The sequence below is a fragment of the Piliocolobus tephrosceles genome, chromosome 10 (genome assembly GCF_002776525.5).
Source record: "Piliocolobus tephrosceles isolate RC106 chromosome 10, ASM277652v3, whole genome shotgun sequence".
In the NCBI taxonomy this organism is placed as follows: Eukaryota; Metazoa; Chordata; class Mammalia; order Primates; family Cercopithecidae; genus Piliocolobus; species Piliocolobus tephrosceles.
In genome coordinates this window covers 104,095,983-104,115,208 of record NC_045443.1, presented here as the reverse complement: position 1 = coordinate 104,115,208, position 19,226 = coordinate 104,095,983, and the positions used below count along the sequence as shown (strand labels likewise).

Below are 19,226 nucleotides of genomic sequence, written 5' to 3'. Positions count from 1 at the left end.
TTAACATAGAAGCTTGATTCTTCTTGGTATATGATACCTATTAATATTCTGTGGAACATCTTCAGTGTGACATGCTGGGAATGAAGCCTTAGGCCATTACTCAAAGCATTTCTGACTCTGATTTTACAAACAATTCTTAACACAAATGTTTGGCTTCAGGGCAGCAGTTGAAAACAAATTAGAAATGAGTAAGGAAGCCTGTCAGATTAAAAAGAAAATGGACAGCTAGCATCCTGGCAGGTATGGAAGGGACAGAGTATGACAAAGCAGCTACGGGGTTAGATTCAGATATTTAATGAATATTGTTGCATGGTACGATCTTGGAGGTTCAAAATAATAGCAATTGAGTCCATAAGGGAAGATGACATTCTTGCGTGACAAGGTAGGAACAAATTCATTATATTTCACCAAGACTAAAATTACAAAGTTTGGGTGTATAAAGTCAAGATTTAATTGTTGGGAAAATTTATCAGAGCCAGCCACAAAAGCCAGGCTGACCGAACGGATTCTTTACATCTTCCAAGTTTCCAGAAGAACCCTGAACATCGTTAGCCAGAGGATATGGTAAATTTGACCCCAAACATTCTCTTGAAGGAGTAAGGTCTTCTAATGAGTGAATGTCAAGATATCAGCACATAAGTAATGGTTGATTTCTCCTATAGGTCACATCCATCTGTGAATCAAGCTGCCTTGCAGTCCACATGGTCAGCATCTCTCCCATGGCTCAAGGCTCACTGATCAAGGTTGTCTGGCCAGTCTTGTAGTATATCAAAGCCTCTCCATTTTTTTTGTTTGTTTTAGTGACAGAATACGCAAGGGAATTCTTCACAGGAGGAGTAGTAGTCCTAAATCCCTTCTGCTTTCCATTGTATTGGATGTATCGCTTGTTCTCTTTAATAATCATTTTTTTCTATCCTCATTCATTGTACTTGGACAGTTTTAACCTGGGGATAATGTTCATAGACTGTAGTTCCTGGAAGAGCAGCTTGCAGGCATATGGAATACGGAGGGAAGACACGTGGCAGGATGACTTGCAGTAATGGCACCTGAAACCCAAGTCAGCAAGTGTTAGACAGCAACTCGGAAACAAAGGCCTCCACGTAGGAAGTGAAAACGGTCTCTATAAAGTTCTATTATCATTCTATCAAATTATCTTTCTGTTCCTAAGTGTTCAGTTGCACTATAAGTACATATGTGCCCAGAAAAAAAGAAACATCCAAGGAAGCAAAAGAAAAAATGAAATAAACACCATTCCCTCCAGTGTTTAAAGCATGCAAGTTGAGTCCGTTGTTACCACACATCTAGCCCTTTCTCCTTAAAATGTAAAACATCTGCCTATATACTTGTTTTGAAAGAGCTCCAGAAATCTGAACCATTGGGAAATTTACCCAAATTTAATTTTTTTTCATTGTTTAAGGAGTTTTAAACTAATTCAATCAATTTCCATGTATTTGATAAGCATCTACTATACAAGCAGCATATTATTCTAGGCAAGCTGCTCGACAATTATGACTTGGTTTCTGTCACTGACATACATAAAGTCTGATGGAAAAGACAAGACTTCCGAATAGGACAGTGGTATTCAATCAAATGGTAACTTTTCTAGTGCTCTTCAGGCTTGGTTATTTCTATGAGTGTTGGAAGGTACTATACTTACAACATGTTGTCCCTCGTGCGAAATTAAGAAATGTATGTATGTGCGTATGTGCATATATATTCCCACTTAACCCTAACAACAACAGCCCATGTTCCTAACCAATTTGCCTCATATTCCAATTAGGACTTTATTTTCTCTTCTTTCTGGAAGAGCTGGTAAACCGAACTTAGTTCTTAATCAATGGCTGCAACTGTAGAAGGGTCCCTGGGGAGAAAGTGAATTATTCTTTCAGGTTTCAGATCAAAATAGGACCTTACCCTACTCCTCAAGGGTCCGCAGCAGCTGGGACAGTAGGTATCTAGTACAAATCCTGACTCTTAACAGGTAGAAAACTAGGTCCTCACAGTTAACGAGGAGGAAAATGAGTCCAAGAAGAATAGCAACTGAGGCTTGGAAGATCTAGTGCTGACCAGGAACTGGAGGAGGATTCCTTAGTGAACAAAGGATTGGCCATTCTGGAGGGCAGTAAGACAGTGTGTGTAAAAATGTAAATGTGCATATTCTTTGATTCGGTAGTCCCAAAAGTGACAAAGGGATGTGTACAAGAATGTTGACAGCCACAGTATTTATAACAGCAGAATGTGAGACTATGCAAATGTCCACTGGGACAGTTACATAGAAGAAGACTGTGAAGCCATCACATTTATTGAAATGGAAGGTGTCCAGGACAAACTGTGAGGTGAAAAAAGCAGTTTGTTAATCAGCATGGTCCCAAGGGGGCCCTCAAACAGGTTTTGTAAGTGTATGGAGCCCCCGAAATCATATGTAAAATTTTAAATTTTTTGTGCGTATATTTGTATCTTTCTTCTCTTATCAGAATCTTGAAAGAGTCACCAAAATGTTAACAGTGGTCATCTCTGGGTGGTGGGAATTCATGCGACTCGCTTTATATTTGTGGTAACTTTTGAATGTTTTACAATGAGCAGGGATCATTTTTGCAATCAGTAAAATAAAGCTTGTATTATTTCAGAAAAGAAAAGCAAGCATTGAGGCTGAGAATGTGCACGCGGCGGTGGTAACTATGCAGACAGTTTCCTGAGGAGGAGAATGAGAGAAGACTAACCCTCACAAATGCACAATTGATGCTATGACGAGGCGATGCAGGGTGCTTAACCTGTATTTGATCTGTCAACAGTACAAATATAAACTTGGTGAGTTACTTTTTCTTAAAAGATTAAAGACCTATTTAATACATTTGAGTTTAAAAATTATCTTTTTAATGTGCTTGGGCTGATGTAATCTATCTAGGAATCATGTTCATGCTTTCATTAAATTGGGGAAATGGATTTAACGGGGGTAACTTTTCTCTTCTTCTCCTGACTAGTACATTACCCAATGACTCCAATCCAAGCTAATCTATTTTACATTTCCATATGTACTGATTCATATTCCAGAAAGCCCTTTAATCTTCTCTATTATTAAATATTTCTCCATCATTTAAAATGTTCCAGTGTGCATGTGTGTGTATAAAACCTTACCTTACCTTGTATCTGAACAATTTGCAAAGGGAGAAACTTGACCTGAACAACAATAAAATGAACGGATTTTTTTAGGGCAAAGGTAGCAAAAAGGAGAGGCTGTGGCTTCACATGACAAATGACTGTCCAGTGAAACATCCTCTATGAGCTAATTATCTTAACAGGGATTTTCTTTTTCCTGAAGTCTTCCTTTTGGACCTCGCTTTTGTGACTTATACCCTTAGTGTCTTCTGTAGAACAACAGTCGTGCTGTAAACATCCCCATAGCAATGCCTCACTAATGTGCAAATCCCTGACAAAAGGCCAGTTTCAAGGTTCCGAACTGCTCTAATTACCCAGCCTCCATTGTGCCGCTCATTAAAGAGCAACTTCCTCCAACGACGCCCATGCTCCCTCCCACTCAGCCCAGCACACATGATCAGGTAATGATGGGAAAAATGACAGCATCATTATGCTCCTCGGCCAGAAAGCAGCACCCGAGGCGGCGGCTAGACTACTAGAATGGATTAGGATTTTTTTCTGTTGGCAACAAGGGTATAAGTAGGCCACTCAAAATCAGACATACGGTATATATTGAGGTCTGTTTAATTACAGTAGAGACCCTCAAAGTGTATAACCTGATCTAGTTCTCTTTCAAAGGATTTCAAATACAATGCACACTGAACACATATGCTTCAAAATCAGACACTGCCATCAGATGCTCTCTAAATGAGACAGAAATGAAGCAGGAAAGAAGATACACATTTAGCAGAATAATGTTGAGGATCAATCACTGCTTACAGGTCTTCTTGCTTACATTACCTTCCCTGGGTAACCAGTGGTGGAGAGGGGAAGGTTCTCAAAGTGCATAAGTGAATTGGGTTGACTGTTTTCTTTTTTCTTTGGGGGTGGGGAGAGGGAGGAAGAATGCAAGGGGGGGGAAAGAAAAGGAAACTCTTTTTGAAGTTCCATGACCTCTATTTTTAATGACAGGATTCTTCTGTACCATCCTTTCGAAGTAAATTATTTAAAAACGCTTGTGTCAAATTTGAAGATTGAAGCATAGTGGAAAGAGGATTCAGGCGTCTTCCTATTACATGATTTCTTTTCTTTTTTTTCTTTTTGGTTGCACAGCGCAGACTATAAAAAGCAAGCTCAATATGCATTTCAAAAGACAAACAGACATCTCAGGACTGAAGCAAACCCTCATCTCATTCACATAAGAAACAGCTAGGCTTATCCTTGGAATCATGTCACTTCTTCTCTGCAACCTTATGAAAGATGAACTGCAAATGGCCACCTCTTCTGTTAGTTTTTAAAGTGAAATGATCTCTTCACAGACAAAGAGTCTTCTACACCAAAATCATGAAATAACTGGATAAAAGGTTTTGACATTTATCTGGCAAGGGATACACTGTGTTCTAAGAAGCCCACTTGTTCAACTTGTGATTGGCTTTTTTCAACTTAGAAATTAGTAGCTCAGGATGGCAAGATGTTGAGACTCTGTCTGGAAGGAAACTACGGTGGGGACTCAATGGGGAAAAGGTGGCCCACAAATTCCTCAGATTCCAGCAAGAATGTTATTTGGGCCTAACTATATCTTGGGGATGGCCCCTATCTAGAGAAAAGGCACTCTAGGGAGGGCAGGTGAGGGGCAATGAGGGGGTGAGGCTGGAAGCTCTGTAGCTTCTGCCTTAGATCTTGTTGGACCTTGCCTCTGATTGAAAAGTTAAGTAAAGAACACACTTTTGGCTGGGCGTGGTGGCTCATGCCTGTAAATCCCAGCACTGTGGGAGGGATCACTTGAGCCCAGGAGTTTGAGACAAGCTGGGCAACATGGTGAAACCCTGCCTCTACAAAAAGTACAAAAGTTAGTCAGGCGTGGTGGTGTGAGCCTGTAGTCCCAGCTACTCAGGGGACTGAGGTGAGAGGATCGCTTGAGCCTGGGAGGTTGAGGCTGCAGTGAGCCGAGATCACACCACCGCACTCCAGCCTGGGTGACAGAGTGAGACTCTCTGTCTCGAAACGAAAAAAAAAACAAAATTAAAAAACCCTCGCTTTTGGGGAACTATGGATTCTCTTGCGTACAGGAGTGTTTTAGGAATAACCCTAAGTGAGCTTTTTGTTCTTTGGCGACAGAGTGGAATCATTACAAATAGGAAAGGTGGTGCAACTGCACAGAAACAAAAAAAATCTAGCGTCATCTGTTAAGGTGACCTTTGTGTACCGAACTCTACACAGAAATTATAAACTTTACAAATGACATGATTTACTTACTGGCAATCCTACAAATGCAGAGTATCATTCAACCAGTATTTTTTTATGAAGCATCTATCAGGTCCCAGGCTGGAGAAATGAGGGTAAACATGACAGGATGCAATGAGAATAAAGTAGAAGATAAGCTCCTTGGGAGCAGCCATCATCTGTCTTGTTCACTGCTGCATTTCTGGGGCCTAGAACAGTGTCTGACACTTGGCAGATACTTACTAAATGTTTGCTGAATAAATTACTGAGACAGACCCGGTTTCTGCCCTCACAGAATCTACCGTACAAGTGTGAAGCAGCTAGCCTTGGCAGAGAGAGTCCAGACAAGGGGGCAGGGTACTAGGTCGTCTTGGTCTTGGCTCTTGGCTCTGTCACCAATTTGCTATAAGACCTGGGGCAGCATCCCTGGCTCTTTGGGTCTGAAGTTACAAATGAAAGCATTCGATGTAATCTTCCCTAAAGAGGTTTCTTTAACACACTGTGATTCTAACATCCAACAATGCATCTGCTAGGATTTTCACAGGCAAATAGTGTTGTAAAAAGTACCTGAGATAATATTTAAAAGAAGATAAAGTTTGTACTCCTTGGGAGCTGAGCCTCTAGCTGTGTAGGAAGTAGATCACGATGCAGACAAATGAGACATGTACACAGAGTATCCCCAATGACAGGAATACATGCATGAAGGAGGGTATGTTAGCGATCACAGACAGAGGCTGGAGAATATGCGGATAGGATCCAGGGTCAATTCTTGAGCTGTGATTTAAGAGGCAAGAGGTGTGGTATGAGAGACATATGGTATCCACTTACCAGCCAGAATACCCCAGAAGTCCACACTGCCCACAGACATCAACCTCAAAGGCATCACTTGAAATCATTAGTCTCTCTAGCAAAAGCATACTGGCTCCATAACCGATTAAACAGTCACGTTCCATTTCCCCAAGACGCAAGCCACCATCACGAGACCGTCCTTCAGTGGGCTGCCTTTGAAACAAGTTATTAGACAAATGTGTTATTATTCTGTTAAACAAAGAAGCAGCATCACATGCTGGCAGAGAGCACGAGGCTTTGGAGCAGGGCTCACCTGGATCCAAATCAGTAACTGGACAGTGACCTTGAACATGCTACTCAGCCTCATCTGTAAAAGTGCATACGCCCACCTATCCCAAATAGCCTCAAATGAGAAAAGATGTAATACTGATGGTTGTTATGGTTAAATGAAATTAATATATAATTACATAATATCATATGATATAATAACATATTAACATATAATCACAGAAAACACCATTACTATTACCATCACTATCATTATTATTAGAACTTAGCAGAGTTTTCAAATCAGGAAACAATGTATTTGAGTATTTTCAAAGATGTCTCAGTATTCTATTATTTAAAAGCAGAAAAACTAAGCAGAACAGACTGGAGGGGGAACCTGGATCCTCCAGTAGTTGCAACCAAAGCTGTTAGCCTCTTGAATGGATTCCCTGTGGTTTGTGTATATGCTGGGCTTGAGAATACTTTAAAAGGTTCAGAATCCAGGACCCAGAGATGTAAGTAAAATCAGGGGTATCTGAACAATTTAGGTAACCCCATGTAGGTATGGATCACACAAATTATTTGCAGAAAAAAAAAGCAAGCTCCCTGGCAGGCTTCTTAAAGGTAATCTGTGAGCAGGGGTGACCATGCACCCCTTGTTTGCTGTATTCCATAGCATCTTTTCATCTTTGTTGTTGCTGCCATCTCCCAAAGAATTAAGAAGGTGAACACAGGGTATGCCAACACATACCAAAATTCTACGATTTTTAGAATTGTTGTGGTTTTAAGTTTCAATGTGAAATCAAAGAAGTTGTAGAATACTTGTTGAAAGGAAATATGCACATGAATAACTTACAAATAGGTCTAAATAAACACATTATAGTGGAAACTTCATAACTGAGCACATCTATACATTTTTATCTGCCGGTAGAAACACGCATGGGTAGTTGCTCCCTCCACCTGAGGTCAGTGAACAAGGTAAAGGTAGACAGACCACATGTGGACAGAATCCAACACCTGGATTTTAACCAACTAAGATAACTGACTACAGACAAATGCACTCGAGGCAGTCTTCATATGGAAGGCACAAAAGTAATACCAAAGTAATAACTTTTTCTACACAACAAAGCAAAATATAGGAAATAACTGCTTTGACATTTATGTTACACTGAAATAGTTTTTGAATGTTGTAACTGAAATGGAAGTTTAGGAGGGGACAGCATTTAGGGGAGAAACACATCTAACCCAATGAGGGTCCCATTGCTGAAGTGATTATCGTCTTGAGAATCTCAACTTCTCCTCCCTCTTTGCAGTTTTAAGCCCACATATGTCTATCATTTCAACAGACATGTGCAAGTGCTCAGTTTTAAATGGTCAAGGAATTGAGTCATCTACACCTCTCCCTTGGTTTAAAAAAAAAATAAAACCCCCAACATGAGCTGCCTCATCCTTGCCCCCTCTCCACATTGTTACATCCAGGCTGTGCTCAGTGAAAGTGGGGAGGGAACCGGATGCCTGCTGATGCCACCTGTGGGTGGGCATTATATACATTCTGTATTCACACTCTCGACACTCACCAGCACCTGTTAAGTAGGTATATTGTCTCCACTTTAAATATGAGAAATGCTGAAGCTGAGCATTTCATTAGACTGTGGTCATCAGCGATCTGTCCAAGGCTTGTGATGGAACGAAAAGGTGGAGATGAGAGCGTAGCTTTGACCGTCTGACTCCAAGGCCTGGGTTCCCTCCGTTAGCCCAGGGTTCCTCAACCTTGGCACTGCTGACATACTGAGCTGGGTGACTCTCTGTTGTGGGGGGCTGTCCCTATAGCATCCCTGGCCTCTCCCTACTAGATGCCAGTAGCTACTTACCCAACCCCAAGTTGGGACATCTGAAAATGTTTCCAGATGTTGTTAAATGTCCCCTGGGAGGCAAAATCATCCCTGGCTGAGAACCACTGCCCTCGACTATGCATTTCCAACTGGAAAAAATAACACTAAGAACATGTGAAACTTAGTAGCTGTAATTCTCTTTCCCAAGAAACTTATCCATTCATTAACACACAGACACTGTGCTTGGGATCAAGGGTATACCTGTATGAGGTGCAGGTGGCCCCTGACCTCCTCTAGCTTACTCAAATAAGTCTGCAAGTGGAGGTGCCTTATGTTTCAATAACATTAGTTTTAAAAAACTCCAATTGTGGTTTATGCTAACAAATAATGTATGCATGTGTCTTCTGTGTACACAGGGGCATATCAGTGTGTGTGTGGGTATATACATACACATCTTCTTATATGAACCTTTATAAATAGGACCATATTTGCAGACATTTACACAGTAAATAGTTGTGTTAGGAGTCCACTGGCAAGACCTATGGTGGGTTTGCTCTTGCACTTGAGAAATATTTTTTAATTGGCTGCTACTTTTTCATGTTAATCATAGATATATGATTTTCTTAAAGTCAAACTTGCCAAATTTTGACATCTCAGGAAAACAGAAACTTTGTTGAGTCTGCTTTTTGCCATATCTGGAAAATACAAGGTGGGCTTGACTGCATTATCAATTCTTTTTGTAAGTACTTTTCTCTTACCTGGTAAGGACAGCTCGTGGGCCCCGCGCCCGGGCATGCATTTTATCCAGCACCATGTGTTTCAGCTTCTGATAGTACACGGGGCCAAAATATATGTATGCTTCTAAGGGCTCACTGAAAGAAAGATCAAGTGTTGTGGGTTAAGAAACTAAGTTTGGGCTAACAAGAGACAGCCTTTGGACCCATCACTGGCAGGTCCTTACTCATTTATGACTGACTGGATAAGAACGATTTTCAGTCTGCAGTGAATGAAAAGACTAGTTCTAAAAATATGAAAAGTACCATAGCTATATTCAAAGATAAATGGTTTTACAAAGAAATAGACACTTAAACAGGTTGGGAAACAGTGTGTATGGGATGATCCCTCCTTCAGGGTGACCCCCCTGGTCAGGCCACCGTCCCTTCTTGCTTGGGCTGCCACAGACAATCTTCTATTTAATCTCCCTGCTTCCACTCTAATCCCTCAACAATCTATTCTTTGCATAAAAAGTCAGGGGACTCCTTCTAAAATGTAAATCACAATAGGTCATTCTTCTGTCCTCAACTCACCAATGGCTTCCTATCATACTCGGAATCTGTACTGCCAACATTCTATATAATGGCCCTATGGTGAGACATACTCCAGTTCCTGCACACCTCACTATTCCTATTCCCGTGTCCCGACACTCACGCTACTCCAGCAACACTGGCCTCTTCATTACTCCTCAAATGGAGCAAGCCTGTTCCTCTCTTGGGGCCTCTGACTTACTGTTTCCTTTGCCTGAAACACTCTCCCACCAGGTACTCACATGGCTCTGTCAAACATTTCACCTGCTCAGAGAGACTTTCCCTGAATATCTAAAGAAGTTCTCCTCCCACCTGACATCGCCACTCCGGCCCCGTCTCAACCTGACCCTTTGGCGCACTTGCCCCTTTTGATACCATGGTGTACATTTATTATCTCTCAGATTATTGCCTGTCTTCCCCACAAGAAGTAACTCTGCAAGGATGAGCACTTTGTCTCCTTTGTCACGGTGGCTCCAGCACCTGTGACCCTGCCTGGCACACAACTCGTACTCAATAAATGTCTATTACATAACTGATTCAATGAATCTTTAGAAAGGCTGTAATAAGAGTTTAAGAAGAGGGTGAATATACATGTACTTTGACAGAAGAAACCTTTTCTCATTAGTCTGGAGCAAGAACAACCAGAGCACTGATGTCTTAAAAAAATTTTTTTTAACTGCCTCAAACTTCCTTCTTCAAAGGGAAGGAAGCATCTACCATGTGCTACTTAATCCATACAATGATCCAGGGAAGAAGAACTGTCACCTCTATTTTGAAGATGAAGAAATGGACACAGACAGCCCCAGAGGTCAGATAAGAGCTGGTGAGTGGTGCAGTGGGGATTCAAATCCAGGGCTCTCCCTGCAACACTGGTCTGATTTGGAACAAGTAAACTCTGGGCTACAGCATGATGTAAAAGTAGAAAAAGCAAAGGAAACAACAGACACAGCAGAGAGGCAAAGAAAAAGCTTGGCCCCTGCTTGCTCCGTGTCCCTGATCACATTCTCAGCATCCTAAGCCAGGGCTTTTGCAGTCATCAGGCCATTCTGCTGACTTCAGCACAACCTGGTTCTTAGAAGACACAGAATAGAGTGGAAGGCACAATGGAGAGGGTATCAAGAGACCCTGTCCTTGTCTCAGTTTTGTCACACAGTAATTACATGACCTCTCTAGCTGAGTGTTCTTAGTTGTACAAGGCAGTCAGAACAAGATTCTTTCCAGCTCTAACAGTGAATGATTCTATTCCTCAATGGTAGGGTTGCTCATGGTAGAATTTACGACACTCAGTTACTCAATGCTATTCCATCATCCATAGAGTAAAGCCATATGCAATTTTTCCTCCTACCTATGTTCAAGAATGAACAAAAGGTGAAAGCTGGTGGTGATATGTTTAAATGCTCTCGGGAATTTTTAACTAAACAGTGCTTCTCAGATTTTGTCACTGAAATAAATGGCAAAGAAATGGAAACTCTGGCTGGGGGCATAAGGGAAGGCAGTGTGGACTGGGATACAGACTAACCATTATCTATGGCAAGCAGGATATAACCCATCCAATTCTTTCAGTACAAAGTATGTTCATGAAGGTCCACCAAATTGATCCTACGGTTTTGCACTTTCTGGTCGACATATGGCCAAAAATGTGCCTTATTTCTGGGTGGAGAAATGAAGAGAAGGTTAATGAATTTAGCAATGACAACTATGTTTTCTGAAATGGTCACAATTATTTTATTAAACCATTTCTGAAATGGTCCATTGGTCTTTTCCTGTAATGTGATTTTCTATAACATCTCAGGAATGATACACCTAAGAAATCCATATTATTATAGTCTTAACAGGCAATTTTTAAAAGCACTCCAACCATTTCAGTCACATCTGGAGAGTCTATCTACAGCACTAAAATCAAGCTCTGTTCTCACACATGCTTTCATGCTGAGTTTCACTAGTGTTCAAGTAGTTTAAAACCTCAGGGCACAGTGGCTCATGCCTGTAATCCCAGCACTTTGGGAGGCCAAGGTGGGTGGATCACTTGAGGTAAGGAGTTCAAGACCAGCCTGGCCAACTTGGCAAAACCTCATCTCTACTCAAAATACAAAAAATTAGCCAGGCATGGTGGTGCGTGCCTGTAGTCCCAACTACTCGGGAGGCTGAGGCAGGAGAATCGCTTGAACCCCTTGGGGAAGCAGAGGTTGCAGTGAGCTGAGACAATGCCATTGCACTCCAGCCTGGGCAACAAGAGTGAAGCTCTGTCTCAAACCCCCCCCACCCCAGAAAAAAACAAAAAAACCCCAAAACCAACCAAACAAAAAACAACACCTAGAAGAACACTATAAACACTAGGTCCTGGAGTTTTATCTGGCATAAAATACCTAAGTGTGTCTTAATTTAGGCAACTAATTTGATCCTTTAAAACCACGATGATTCCAGCTTCAGAACCTTGTCATTCATGATCATTGCAGGGATCTGCTTCTCACAGGTTAACACAAGCTCCCAAGCCTGGTTGCCTGGCTGTTCCTCCCCTCCACCCTCACCTCGGGCCGCCAGCACTGCCTCTTCACTGCACCGCAGCCAGGCTGGCCTCTTCCTGTTCCCTGAACTTACCAAGCTCTTTCCCTAGCAAAGTGTTAAACATAACTTTTCCTCTCCATTAAACATTCTTCGAATGCCCCATCCTTCTCACCCTTTATCTCTCAGCTGAAATATCATATCCAATTCCTCACAGGGGCCTTCTCACCCACTCTGTCTCCATTTTGGAGAGAGCTACATGTACTTGTATTTATTTGTCTGCATTCCTTTTTTCAATAAATGTTTATGGAGTGCCTGCTGTATGTCAGGCCCTGTGCTATGCCCTGGAAATAGAATAGTAAACAAAAAAGACCAGCCCTGCTTTCATGGAGGTTACGTTCTAGTTGGGGAGACAGGCAATAGTATTATTATGTAGTATATTTGAAAATGGTGAGTGCTACAGGGAAAATAAAGCAGCAAATGGGCAGTACGGGGTTATGGTTTTCAATAAGATGGTCACAGTAGGCCCTACTGAGAAGTTACCTTGTGTCTGTTATTTTTTAATGTCTAGCAACACACCTAAATGGTCAGCTCCATAGAACTGGGACCTGTCTACTATATTTATTGGTATATACTCAGTGCCTAGCACATATTAGATAGGTGCTTAGTACATCTTTAGTGAACACATGCACAAATGTTAGGCCTTGGTCTACCTGTCAAAGCATTTATTATTCTGATACTCATCACATAAATGCAGGGAAAGTTCAAGAGTTAAAGGAAAACTTTGTATTATATGTAATTGATGTGTTCCTTAAAAGTAGGCATAGGGTAGAAATCATATTATGGTAAATTAAATCTTTTCTACTTTATTTTTTTGAGACGAAGTCTCACTATATTGCCCAGCCTAGTCTCAAACTCCTGGGCAATCCACCTACCTTGGCCTCCCAAAAATCTTTTCTACTTTCTAAATTATAATCTTACTAGTACAAACAGCACTCCACAATTGTTAGTTTTCTAAATTTAGATTTTCTGGTATCCAGTTTCTTAAAAAAATAAAGCTCAAGGCATATAGCTTTAACGCTTACACTTTAAGGTGGGGTGTCCGATCTTTTGGCTTCCCTGGGACGTACTGGAAGAAGAACTGTCTTGGGCCACACATAAAATACACTAACACTAACGATAGCTGGTGAGCTAAAATTCTCTTTAAATCATGAAAAACTCTTATAATGTTTTTAAACAAAGTTTATGAATTTGTGTCAGACCACATTCAAAGCCGTCCTGGGCCACATGCCGCCCACGGGCTGTACAAGCTTGCCTGAAAATATACTTAATAGAGTACACCTAAAAGCTTTGTCGCCCCATCCTAGTAAAACCATTCTTTTTCTTTAAAATAGCTCAATCACATGCTTACCCTGTGATGCCCGATGTAACATAGTCTTTCCCCAAGTAGTTATAACCATGGCGAACGAGGTCCTCACACACATCCTTCACTTTACTGCCTCCAAACGCAGTGCCGTAGTGGAATCTGCCGTCCAGCACACCAGCCTTGCCAGCCAGCAGCTCAATGAGCTTCCCCACCTGTGGGATGTGAACAAATTAAGTAAGCACCTCCCTGTGGCACAAGCACTGTCTCTGCTTATTTATCTCCAGCTTATTTCCCCACGACCACTATTAATAACAGTGATAAATTAACAGAAGCAGTATTTAAGCTTGACATGTGTGATCTAATTTGATGACTCTCAATACCCTATGAGATAGGTCCTATATGTCTTCATTTTACAGATGAAGAAACTGAAGTATGGGGAGGATAAGCAACTTGTCCAAGGCCACACAGCTGCTAAGAGGTGGAGCCAGGATCACCAAAAATAATCACCGAAAGGGAGATCCATTTAGGTTCAATACAAGGAGTTCTCTTTTGCTGAGAGGCAAATTCATCACTCAGAAGACTCCACTCTCAAAGGGAGGTACAGACATGCTCCTCATTGTTTCTGTACAGGAGAGTGGCCCAGAATCATCAGGGGCTGGAAGCCTGTTTATCTGGCAAGGGGCAAAAGAGCTCTACCTGAAAAAACAGCTTCAGAGTCCTTGTCACCTCCATTCTAACTAAACTAACTGCCTGCTTCTTCCTTAAAGGCAGTGCCTCTGAAAAATCTACAGGTCACTGACCGTCATTCGTGATGGGAAGCCGTGTGGGTTCATGATGATATCCGGACAGATGCCAGAATCACAAAATGGCATGTCTTCCTGAGGGACAATCAAGCCACAAACACCTGGGGGAGAGAAGATTTCATGCCACATAAAGCAAATCGGCAGAAAGGAAGAATACAGTACTTAATTGGGATTTCCCCGCTGCTATTTCTATTTCCACTGCTCTAAAATCTTCCCCATGGCCTCTACCAAGAGTAACAAAAGCAATTTTCAACAATCCTGCTGGACAAACAGTTCAAAAACGACTCTCCTTGCGAAAGGCACTGCAGCCGGTGGACTGTGCTGCTGGCATGGCACACAGTGGTGCTGTCAGGCTGCCTGCCCACCCTCCTGTGCCACAGAGACTGAAGAACAGCGGCTTCACTGGACCCCAGGCCTGTGGCCATCCCTGAAGCTTTAAGTCAGCAGCAGTTTTGCTCCTCATCAGCTAGTTTGTGATCTGCTGGGTTCTGCACCCAAGTTAAACAAATCCAAGTTCTCTGACCCCAAACACAGAAATGTTTGGATGAGGGGTGTGCTTACAATGTGGTTTTAAAAAACAGTAACAAGAAGTACCTGTGTGTGGCTGATGTGCTAACAGGTTTACCTATATATAGGCTGCAGTGCTCTGGCTGGTTGGCTGATTTTTGCCAGGGCTTCCCTGGCTGAGTCTAAACTGCCCAAAGGAATTTTAATTCCTATAGCTTACAACCCATTAGGAAAGTGATCTTTGATTGAACTTGTAAAGTTGAACAAGAAAATTAAATGCCAAATCGTTCTTGGAAAAAAAAAGGCTAGAATTAGAAATGGAATTCTAAGAATGAAAACAACAAAACCAAAATCTACCAACTCTATGCACTACTAATGTTCTCTTAAATTAATTCCCTTAATATTATTCTAACCTATAGGGGATTTTGTTGCTAAATAGTTTTTCATTCCTCTGATTTCTTTTTCTTGGGAAGAGGAGTAGGAATAGAATTTACATTGTTAACTACAACCTTCATAATTTAGAATCAGAAAACTAGTGTACAGTGACATTGGATTAAGAAAACAAACGCTTTTACATTTGTAGTAAAAGATAAAATTCCTTTTCTCTGTGTGTAAAGTTATCCACTATCTGCCCCTATTGCAAAGAAACTGTTCTCAAATATTTCATTCAATTTGGCTGTATGTAATTATCCAAACTATTTTAATAGTTTGTGATTTGTTATAATCACCAGGAGCTAAAGTCAAAAGAAAAAAGAATGCCATTTGCCTATGTAATATTGGTTATTAATATTCTGATTTCTTGTAGCTGCCCACAATATGGATATTAAGTTTGTGGAGTTGAATCCTAGAGCATGTAGTTAGTTTAAATTGGCTTTTGGGTTAAAATGGTATTGTTTATTATAAATATATGCTTTCCTACATGAAGAACAGAAACAATCATTCAGTTCACTTTATTTCAAATTCAGCTACAACGTGTTAGAATTTCAATCAAGCAGAGTGTGTGACCCTTCTTTCTTCCTTCCAAAAATCCATCTTATCCACACTGAAATTATCTGACAAAACCCTAGGGCTACTGGGAAATCTACTTTGAAAGAGATCAAATTGTAAATCTAGGTGCACCGACAACAACATTGTTCAGCGGTGAACAAAATGTTAAAAACGGCAATCCCTAAAGGGGCCGGTTCTGGGACCAGCTCAAGTGAGAATGGAATTTTGGCTGGTGAGGAGATGGAGGGTTCAGCTATACCCCTGAAAAAACAAAACCAAAGAGAAACCTCAGCACCCCTTAAGCAGCAGTTCGCAGGAGGAGGCCGGCGTCTGCTCAGGAGGAAGCTGCCTGTCCACCCTCCATCAAGAGAAGGTGGGAGTGAGGGGCAGGAGGTGCAGAAACTGACCAAGGAAGCATGACGTACTTATATTGGGGGTGGGTAAGGAGAGAGATGACTTACATTTTGTGTTTACAGTTTGAATTGACACATTTAATTAAGCAAATTCAACATTATGTTATTAAAATGAGAAAAGTGCTCGTTCCACTGAAATGTGAATCTCTAATACCTTTGCTTGAAATCTGATTAATAATATTTAGTGCAGAGCTTCCTTCTGGGGAAGTTGTTTTCTTATCAGCCCTCTTCTGACATTTTGTTAAAAAAATACACATAAGTAGCTTTTGGATCTTTTTCCTTCCATTACAGGAACTGCTTTGGCAATATCTGCACCAAGGGCACCTGTAAGTCAAAAATTAAATCTTAGCTGACTTAAAATTACTTTAGGCCCTGAAAACCCTTTTATATGCCAAGATGGTTCCCATAGCAGACAGCCCTGTGTTGTTTGTTTTGTGTGAAAGTGAATGATAAAAGATCCATGAAATCGACACAGAAAGCCAGAACAGCAGAAAGAACTGAGGGCTCTCCATCATTGCGGCTTCTACCCTCTGCTGACTTGAGGAACAATGGAAGCTACACATCCAACTGCAGATCTAACACAGCTGTGCATTTCATTAGATGAAGAGCACTAGTGACACAAGTAAATAATTAACTTATTCTGGTCCGCTGACTGTGCTTATGAGACCAGTCATAGCTGACAGATTTTAATACAAGTTAACACAAAGAGACCATAATGAGCTTAGAAGTTAAAACAAAATATTTAGACAGAATTTGATGATCTCGAATCTCAAATTAGACAGATGATTTTTAAAAGTTTGTATTTTACTGAATTCATTAGGGGTAGAAAGAGAGTTCTCAATCTTAGAACCAGACTTTTCTAACAGTATTTCTCTGTTTCAGAATTATTCAAACCCTTAATCACAACGGGAAGGTTTCTTTTCTTATTTTCAAATGAAAGATTAAAACTGTTTTCTCCAGGGACAGAGGCATAAAGTCCATTCCAATATTTAGAAGTCTTAAAAGTTATGGTCATTTTCCCTTAACACTGGTTTAAAATGTAAATGATATGCGGTGCGCTTCAGTGTGTTAACACTCCCCTGGATCCTTGAAAAGAGGACGGACTACAAATAAACCATATCTAATGGAAGCTGTTGTGAAACAATTACCAATTCATACCTTAAATGCTTACGCAGCATTTCAGATTTTAAAATAAAATTTCATCCCCTGGCTCAAGCTGGTGTCTCAACCCCATTGTTTACAGCACAACCTCCTGGCAATAAAATGCAAATACACCCGTTTAACATGCTCAGGAACATTTAATGCACTCAGGAGGGCCAAATGGGAATTGGACCACAGACTACAGTATAGAACTTTTAACAAATGCAAATAGATAGTAAGAAAAAAAGAAAAATAGAATCACAGAAAGTTAGAGCAGAAAGGAACTGCCGATGCCCCAATCAACAAATTATTATTCCATCACCATCCATCTTAATGTCTACTTGTAAAGGGAAGAAATTTAGGGAGTCTAAATCTGACTGCCGATCCACTCAGGAGAGGCGCTTCTGACATCCCCTGTCACAGCTCTCTGTATCATGCTGCAGACACTGCTGGCTCCTACACCAATTTGTTATTTCTATTTCCAAGGCTTCACAGAACAACACAGTAATCATTTAAGAATAGGTTTGCTCAGGAAAAGTCGAGTTAATCTCAGGAATCATTTGGTTGTCTTTAAAAATATTTCTTTTTTCTTTTCTTGGACAGGGTCTCACTCTCTTGCCCAGGCTAGAGTGCAGTGGGCAATCATGGCTCACTCAAGTGATCCTTCCACCTCAGCCTCCCTAGTAGCCGGGACTATCACATCCAGCTGTTTGCCACCATGTCCAGCTAATTTTTATTTTTATTTTTGTAGAGATGAGGTCTCACTATGTTGCCCAGGCTGGTCTCGAGTTCTTGGACTCAAGTCAAAGGGCTGGAATGAGAGGTGTGAGCCACCATGTCTGGCTTAAAAAGTATTCCTAATTCTAAACAGCAACTGACTTATTCAAAAGTCATTTTTGGCCTTTAAAAAATACTGGTTTTAGTGTACTGTCTCTGTGTAATGGACTATCTTAACTCAAACAGGAAAAAAAGAAAGGTAAGAAAAGAGAAAATAGTAAGAAAAATTAATGCATTCTAGTGGCATATGAAGACAGAAAAGCAAAAGGCAACTGCAGAAGACAACTGTAATGCCATCTCTAATTCAAGAGATGTTTTTGATGTGACTTCAATGTGTTGAGACCTGATTAGTAAATTGTTTCAATTTTGTTGATGGCCAGTTCTCATTTTAATATCACAGTCTGCTTTAATTTTTACATTTTTATTTAGCAAGTCTACCTTCTAAGTGGAATCACATTTGAATTAAATTTACCTCTCTGAGGTTAATATATATTATTACTCTTCCTTTTCTGATTGAGGAAAGAGAAAAAGAATCATTTCCCTCCACTGCTGGGGAAGTAGAGGTTCAGGCCTCAACTCCAGATGGGTGGAGTAGCTTCTGTCGAGTCATCTGAGTGAATATTGAAAACTTCATAAACATATTGTATACATTTATACAATTCAGCTTGCCACTTTCTAATGCTCTAAATGATGTGAAGCACATCTGGCAGAATGGTCTGCTGAAATAATCCCAATCAAAGTCTAAATTACCTCCTTTTACTTTCCGCAGATACTCAGCCGTTGGACAAGACTATTTACTCTGCACAGTTTTACACTCTTTACACTGAATGATGAAATGATGCTGTGGATTTTCTCCATCAGTCACAGTGCAAGAAGACAGCCGTGTTTAGTAAGGGATGAACACTCAACCAGTGCCCAGTATTAGTGAGCTTTATAAATGTGGGCGAAATGCCGTCTGTAAAGAATTCATCACCCCTTGGACTCTTAGACCTATGTAGAGCAGGCGATTGAGGAATTGGGTGACTTTAATTTGACTCAATGCTTTTCCACTGATGTGTTACCTTGGGGGTGCGGGGGAAGCACCACTTTCTGGTGAGCCTTAGTTGTTTGCTCTTTGTAACGGGAATAATTAGCACCTATCTCATGAGGCAATTGTGTTAGAAGAACAGATGAGCTAATAA

General features: G+C 40.9%; 1 protein-coding gene and 1 long non-coding RNA gene across 4 annotated transcripts in view; one reads left to right on the top strand and one right to left on the bottom strand.

Moving 5' to 3' along the window:
* The window catches only part of LOC111528398, a 275,213-nt gene extending 261,242 nt beyond the window's left edge, over positions 1-13,971 (top strand). The window contains exons 2-4 of the long non-coding RNA XR_002726974.3: positions 2,628-2,808; positions 10,252-10,358; positions 13,835-13,971. This is a non-coding gene — a long non-coding RNA (uncharacterized LOC111528398). The remainder of the gene's footprint in view (positions 1-2,627; positions 2,809-10,251; positions 10,359-13,834) is intronic.
* POLR3B (RNA polymerase III subunit B) overlaps positions 279-19,226 on the bottom strand; it is a 134,273-nt gene continuing 115,325 nt past the window's right edge. The window contains exons 24-28 of one of the 3 annotated variants that reach the window (XM_023194162.2): positions 14,219-14,322; positions 13,464-13,630; positions 9,005-9,118; positions 6,187-6,360; positions 279-1,046 (exon numbers count right to left, since the gene is read on the bottom strand). In XM_023194162.2, coding sequence (XP_023049930.1) covers positions 917-1,046; positions 6,187-6,360; positions 9,005-9,118; positions 13,464-13,630; positions 14,219-14,322 — 689 coding nt within the window. In that variant the 3' untranslated portion in view covers positions 279-916. Of the gene's footprint in view, positions 1,047-6,186; positions 6,361-9,004; positions 9,119-13,463; positions 13,631-14,218; positions 14,323-16,282; positions 16,453-19,226 lie in introns of those variants that run through there. The other 2 variants (XM_023194247.2, XR_002726770.1) reach the window with 2 other exon arrangements.